Source organism: Juglans microcarpa x Juglans regia, chromosome 5S (genome assembly GCF_004785595.1).
Source record: "Juglans microcarpa x Juglans regia isolate MS1-56 chromosome 5S, Jm3101_v1.0, whole genome shotgun sequence".
NCBI classification, from domain to species: Eukaryota; Viridiplantae; Streptophyta; class Magnoliopsida; order Fagales; family Juglandaceae; genus Juglans; species Juglans microcarpa x Juglans regia.
The window spans coordinates 23,239,307-23,246,929 of NC_054603.1; the positions used below are offsets into that span (position 1 = coordinate 23,239,307).

The following is a 7,623-nucleotide window of genomic DNA, read 5'->3' on the forward strand; positions in this document are numbered from 1 at the left end:
TTTTATAAGAAGTAGATCCTGTCATGGAATTATATTTTTACACTTTTTTCAATGGTGAGCTAACTTTTTTAGAAAATACTAGGGGTGTGAAAAAAAGCCATTGAACCGGTAAATCGGATCGGACCAGACTAGATCGAATTGGTGGGTTTGGTTCGATACCAAGTTTGGTTCAGTCTGGTACCGGTTTTATTTTCTTTAAAACCGGTTAAAATTGGACCGATTCCAGTTTTTCTTTTTCTAAAACCAGATCAGACTGAATCGGATCGGTTCATATACATATTATAATTTTTTATATTATATATAAATAGTTTTGTATTATATGATAAATTACTAATTAATATAATATTAAATTTTAAAATCTTATATCACTATAGTCTATTATATTAATAGTTATACTAATATTATATTACTATATATTATAATATACTTTAATCTATCACTATATTATATATTATAATATACTATTATATATAATTTATAATATAGTATATAGTATATAGTATATAGTATATTAAAATCAGAAAATCGGACTGAACCGAACCGGAACCGATAAAATTGAAAGTACCGGTTTAGATGAGTAACTAATGCAGAATCAGTTTTTGAAAATGTAAAACCAGTGCATACCGGTTCAGTTTTAAATTTTGTCTAAAACTAGGCCAAACAGAATCGGTTACATCCCTAGAAAATACCTGTAAAGTCTTGTATAATTGAAACTTGTAAAAAACATCATCACCCTTAAAAATCACGCTAAGGCCTTGTTTGGATTTAGAATTCAACTTATTTAATCATTACATTTTTTTTAAATTTCTAAACAAAATATAATATATAATTCAACTTTTTTAAATTTCAAAATAAATATAATATTAAAAAATAATATTCTAACAATATTTTATTCAACTTTCAACTTTCATCTCAACTCACTGTTTAGTTGTTAGAGTGAGTTCAACTAATCCAAAACCAATCATTGATGAGATTTATTACTTTTTTAACTTCACATAAAAAAATTAAACTTATCTCAACATATTTCATACATTCAAACACATCTCAATATAACTTATAAAATATTACTATTAACATATCAATTCAATCATCTGAAATTAACTTCACATCAAAACGCAACCTAAAGGTATACAAATTGATACTTTACAATGTCCACTAAGATTTGACTGCTGGATTCTATCAAATTATTTTTTAACTATTTGTGGGGCTGTAAAATATATGTTTCCTTATTTATTCGTGCATAATGGTAAAAATGTATTAGAAATTAGAAAGGGATATGTTTGGGTATTGGAGTTGAGATAATTCCATTACTATTTACTATTATTTAATATTTTATCACTTTTTTTTTATTATTACTCATATGTCACCTAAGATCACTTTAGTATCCAAATGTACCTTAAGGCCCATTTTCAAAGATCCGGCCTCCATTAGATAGTAAAAATATTTCATTTCATTTCATTATTATAAATTTATCAAATTTTCACACAAAATATAATAAATAATTTAAATTTTTTAAATTTTAAAATAATAATAATATTAAAAAATAATATTCTAATAAAATTTTTTATTCAATTTTTAACTTTCATCTCAATTCATATCACCTGAACTCACTATTTAAACCGCACCAAAATCATTTCAACCTATCTCAAACTAATCATTGATGAGATTCATTATTTTTTTAACTTTCATAAAAAGTTAAAATCAATCTCAACCTATTTTATACATTCAAACACATATATCAACTTATTTACGTTTAAATAAATCTTAATAAGATTCACAAAATATAACTATTCACATTTAATTTCGATTATCTAACGTCACTTTAATATCTAAAGTAGCCATGGAAATAGGAATGATTAATATATTAAGAAAAATTTTATATACTATATTATTATCTTATATTTATCCTACTTCGTAAGATGCGATATATTTATTATTATTAAATAACTTTTTTTATATAATTTTTTATCATTTTAATGATGAGAATATATATCACATCTTACGTTACGAGGTGAAAATAAAATAGGAGTATAGACTTAGATCAAATCTGATTGGTGGCACAAATTTGGGCCCACGGGACGTATCCTTACGAGGATTTGGAGCGGAGCGGAGTTTCCAACTCCGCTTCAGAAAACAAGACAGATACTTCCGCACCCAACACAGACGGTCCAGATCGATCCTACTCAAACAAAGACGGTCAGGATCTCTTATCTTTCAAACCCGCACGTTTTCGCGCCCCATTGCTCTTCATCAATAAAAATACGAACCCAAAAGAAAAAGAAAAAGAAAACAAACACACACACAGTGACACACTCTGTAATCGCTGAAGCCAGAATTCGCATCGAAATCTCCACTACAGGGTAGGGTTTCGACTCAAATGTCGACCCACAACCACGATCCCCCACCATCTTCGTCTTCATCTTCGGCCAAGATGCCCTCGGTTTCCGACAATCCAACCGGGAAGTTAACCGCGGCGGCCAAGAGGCGACCCGCTCTCGCTGACGTCACCAACCAAAGAAATGGCTCTAAGAGTAATTCACGCACCTTGCTCCCTCAGTCCAAGCCTCTGGTGCGCTCAAACTTCTCTGAATTCGATTCTTTCTCTTTCCCTGTGCCTCTTATTCTTGAAAGGGATAATTGGATGATTGATTAAGAGTTTATAATATGTATCATACCATGGACTTTTATAATTTCTAGTCTTTTTTTGGTAAATGTGCTACGCTGCTCCGTTGGGCTTCTTTGCTTCTGTGTCTGTTCAACATTCTCGTTGATTTTTATTTTCCCTACCTCTAAAATAGTATGGTATTTGTAGAGGGTTCGAGAATATTGCCCTCTGATTGTGAACCATATTCACGAGATCCCCCTTGATTATAGGAGATATTTCTAGGTGATAGTTTCCATAGTTAATTGTCAGAATATACGATTGTAAATGCTTCCATATCTGTACATTTCTATAAATGAGAACGTCAGCACCAAAGCCAAGCATGGTGGTTTTACTAACCTTCTCAGTATTGCCTTGATCCAATTTTAGACCAAAGAGCTGTTCTTCAAACCCGCGTTGGTTTAATTCTTTTCATACACGACAACAAGGAAGATGTTCGAAAAATAAATAAAGAGATTGAGAACATGCTCAATTTATTTTCATGAATAAGCTTTCAGTAAATTAAAAGTAGAATATAAATGGAGAGGGTAGCCAACAAAACACCTGTTGTAACCAATTAAGCGCATATAATAAAAACTAAAAGCCATTGTGGTTAATGGTGCACTGTAGTCGACTGCTTCAAGATATCAGTTTTGGTGGTTATACTTTTCTGAAATTATGTTGTACAAAACGGATAGTCCTTCCGATTCTTTTTTTTTTTTTTTTTTGGTAAAAATGTGTTTGTTGTTGAGAAATTCCGTTCCACCATTGTTATCATAACATATGATCTTTCGTCTCACAATTACATTGGGCAGAAGTTTTAGCTTTGAGCTTACTGCCACATCGTTGTGTAGTTGTTTTAAAATTTCAGAGAAAGATTAACTGAGTTTAGTATTTAAAGGTGCCATGTGTTGCCAAAATTGCCAAGACCAAGAAGAAAGTTTCTGCTTGCTCAGACAATACAGGCTTCCTTGAGAAAACTTTGCCTGCATCCTGGGGCTTGAAATCAAGTGTCTTTGTGCTGTCAGAGGATAAATGTTTCCCCGGAAGTGATCAATCGGTGGCTAGTGTTGCTGCCCATTCTGCTCCACGCGTCGTGCAAGCCGGTCTTTGTGCTCTGAGTAGCATAATTTGTGCTCTGAGTAGCATAATTCGTGCTCCCAGAGACATGGATATTTCTCCTAGTAGCTCAGCTAGTGGCTGCATTTCTTTGGACGAGAGCATATCTACGTGTGAGTCTTTGAAGAGTCCAGAATTTGAATATATTGACAATGAGGATGCTTCAGCAGTTAGATTGATCGAGAGGAAGACAAGCAACAGTCTCTTCATTTCAGACAATGCAGAAAAAGCAGGTTTTTATTCTAAGATTTTTTATTCACTCTCAATTTAACTTCATATATGTTTAGGCTCTTCCTCATTTAATTTGTAAATAGGGATTTTATATCTGTCCCAAGTATTATGCCCTATTTGGGCCGTAACATCTTGTTCGACTTTTATTAGCTGCAAAGTGTGTGCCTGGAATATTTACATCATGCCCTTTCTAATCTATTCTCTCTGATATTGATTCCAGGGAATGTCTGTGAGATAGGTATGCTTGTGGAGATGGAAACATTTGATCAAGTTGTAGATATTGATAACAATGTCATGGACCCTCAATGCTGTGCAACCATTGCTTGTGATATTTATAAGCACTTGCGTGTATCCGAGGTTTGCATACTTCTCCACAATATGTTGTATTCAATGTGTTTCTCTTATTTTTTTTTTTTCAAATTTCTGATTACTATTTAATGAAGTTCACATTTCTTTCCTAACTTCTGCACATTGTAATTGATTCATTTCTTCGTTTTTTAGGCAAATAAAAGCCCTTCCACGGACTTCATGGAAAGGATCCAAAAAGACATCAATGCCAGCATGCGTGCTGTACTGATTGACTGGCTTGTGGAGGTAATTTATGGTGGGTGATGACATTGCCACGGTGATTTATATAATCCAAGAAGTTTCCCCCCCTTTCCATCACAATTTTCTGGATCACGCTTATTCATTAACAAGCACCAAATATCTTGATAAGTGTGGTTGGACCTGGCATTATGAAGTTGCTTGTTGTCAATATCATCAAGCATTTCTTTTAGTTTGCTGTTATTTTGGCTTTGTGGTTATCTTACCTTCTAGTGTTAACTGTAGGTTGCTGAAGTGTACCGGCTTCTACCTGATACACTATTTTTGACTGTTAACTATATTGATCGTTATCTTTCTGGCAATGTGGTGAATATGCAACGGTTGCAATTGCTTGGTGTTGCATGCATGATGATTGCTGCGTAAGATTTGCTTACAAGTTTGACCCTGTGTTTGTATTTGTGCATGTGCATCTGCCTAAGTTGTATATATGATAGAGAATAATGATTAATAACATGTGGTGCTATTGTCTTGACAGCAAGTATGAGGAGATCTGTGCACCCAGTGTGGACGAGTTCTGTTACGTCACTGATAATACATATTTCAAGGAGGAGGTTTGGTTCCATTTTTTGTTGTCTGAAATTCTACTATTGTATGCTTCTTTGAATTGGCTTTTTATCACATTCCCCATAGACATTGACCAAGGAATTTTTGCAGGTTTTGCAAATGGAATCTGCTGTGCTAAATTCATTGAAGTTTGAAATGACAGCCCCAACAGCTAAATGTTTCTTGAGGTGATAGCTACTTTTTTAATGTTGAGTGGAATTTCATTCATGTTGATTTGGGTTTTGACTTTTGTCATTCATGACAATTGTTCAGGCGATTTGTTTGTGTTGTTCAAGCTACCAGCAAGGTATCTCTTTCTTGGACTTCCAAGTGTATCAATTTTATGTCATACCTTGAAGACTTATTGGGTCATATCAGTGGATTTTGGCTGTTAATTAAATTTAACATATTAACAATCTGTCAATTAAAATTGTAGGTCGAAACTTAGCTGGTTTTTTTTTTTTTTTAAAGTATGTGTGAGATAGATACTAATAGAAAAAAATGTGTAAAATAATGCCTGCCAATGCTGTCAGTTTTTGTTATCAAGTCTTGTTAAAATCTGAGTGATAAAATTTGTTTTGTTTCATTGTGGTGTTGATCAAAATCTTGTTATGGTGTGGTGTTGGTGCCTGCTACTTTTCCTAGGTTCCATCAATGCAGCTGGAGTGCTTGGCCAACTACCTCATGGAGTTATCCCTTCTCGAATACAGCATGCTGCGTTATTCTCCATCGCTAGTAGCTGCTTCTGCTACTTTCTTGGCCAAATTTATACTACTCCCGTTAAAGAAACCCTGGGTATGTGTGGAATATTATTATACAGATTTTACTTGTGGCCAAGATGTTTATTACATTATTCCATCTCTTCTGATAGAGGTATGTAACGTAGTTTAGTTTTGTATGTATCACATTTACAGAATTCTGTATTGAAGCATTACACGCTTTACCAAGCTTCTGATTTGAGTGACTGTGTCAAGGCGCTGCATAGCCTGTGCTGTAATTGCAGTAATTCTAATCTACCCGCAATCAGGGAGAAATACAGCCAACATCAGGTGTGTAAAACCATTCTTCCTCTCTGGATGAAGAGTAAAATATGAGATGCATCAGCACCACAGATTTTAAATCAGTTCAGCACAGCCCCTTTTAAGCACTTCTATACGTTCTATCTTCAGTTTAGATTTAATCTTTATATAGCTTTCTGGGTTTCGTTCTTTACTGAGTTTCTATAAGAGCATTAAGGATGGTTGCCACCAAACTGAAGATAGAAAATATTGCGTTGAACAACAATGGCACACAGTTTCAGTGAGCAAAATATTATAGAGAGGTTTGTTTCTGAATGTTAAAATGTGCTCAGATAATTTTAAACAAAATAATTACTTCCTGAAAAGCATAACAGAAGAGTTCTGCTGGACTCATCCAATCACCATGAAAATTTCAAGGTTCAGGTCATTAAATCTTGCAAGTTTGCATGTGGTGCAGGAGATACTTGTGTTGAATCTCTAATTCTTAGGATATTTTTGCCACAATGACAGAATCACATCAATTGTTTGTAGATATAGCTCACGTCCTGACAACTTATTACTTGTAGGGATGACTCTAGATTATGCTGTATGGAGGTGTGGTGGCTTCCAAAACGAAAATATACTATGATTTTAGATAAAACTTTGTTATTTTTTGGTTTATTTTTTTAATTTATGTTCATATGAACTGATTTGAACTGACATGTTTCTTTCGGCATCAGTACGAGTTCGTGGCAAAGAAGTACTGTCCTCCTTCAATACCTCACGAGTATTTCCAAGAACTAAGCAACTAGACATGGACATCAGTGTTCCAAATTAATTCGACGAACATGTCTTCTGTGTGCTGCTGTTTTTTGTTTTTTAACCTCAGATCGATCCCATGTATAGAATTTTGTTTCCTGTAGTAGTGGTGTCTATGGTTGGATATTCAGGCGTTTCTCTCATCGTACTGTTTTTCTAAACATAAACTCGTATCTTGTATCGTGTTCTTGAATCGAGTTTTCAATGTATAGTAAGATTCAAAGTGTATACATCAAGTGGTTTTCACAAGGACTTTTATGATAAGTATTGATTTTGTTAATGGGTACTTAAAGCTTTAATAAAGGATAAATGAATAATGTTGGGAGGGATGAATAAATAGTGGTTGGGTGAGACGAGATGAGAGATGAAAATTAAATAAAATATTATTAGAATATTATTTTTAATAGTATTATTATTTTAAAATTTAAAAAAGTTGAATAATTTATTGTATTTTATGGAGGAGTTTAATAAAATTATAATAATTAGATAAGATAAGTTAAAAAGTTATTTATATCTATAAGTCGATTGGCTTTACTAATGTGTATTATTCGGGACCTTTCTAGAGGAATAAAATTTTGCATAATATTACTTATTATTTCAATTCCTATTATTCTTTCATCATTTTATATTAATATTAGATGATTGGAAAGCGTTTAGTATATTTTA

The 7,623-nt window shown here is 33.2% G+C and overlaps 1 protein-coding gene across 1 annotated transcript; it reads left to right on the top strand.

The window, feature by feature from the left end:
* The first annotated feature begins 2,269 nt into the window (after positions 1–2,269).
* LOC121267224 (cyclin-A1-4-like) lies at positions 2,270–7,235 on the top strand. The gene is made up of 11 exons (XM_041171072.1): positions 2,270–2,569; positions 3,543–3,993; positions 4,212–4,348; positions 4,493–4,585; positions 4,823–4,956; positions 5,073–5,148; positions 5,252–5,328; positions 5,414–5,447; positions 5,786–5,935; positions 6,055–6,189; positions 6,879–7,235. Exons 1-11 carry the CDS (start codon positions 2,378–2,380, stop codon positions 6,948–6,950), a joined length of 1,551 nt encoding a protein of 516 aa, XP_041027006.1. The 5' UTR covers positions 2,270–2,377; the 3' UTR covers positions 6,951–7,235.
* Positions 7,236–7,623: the final 388 nt, after the last annotated feature.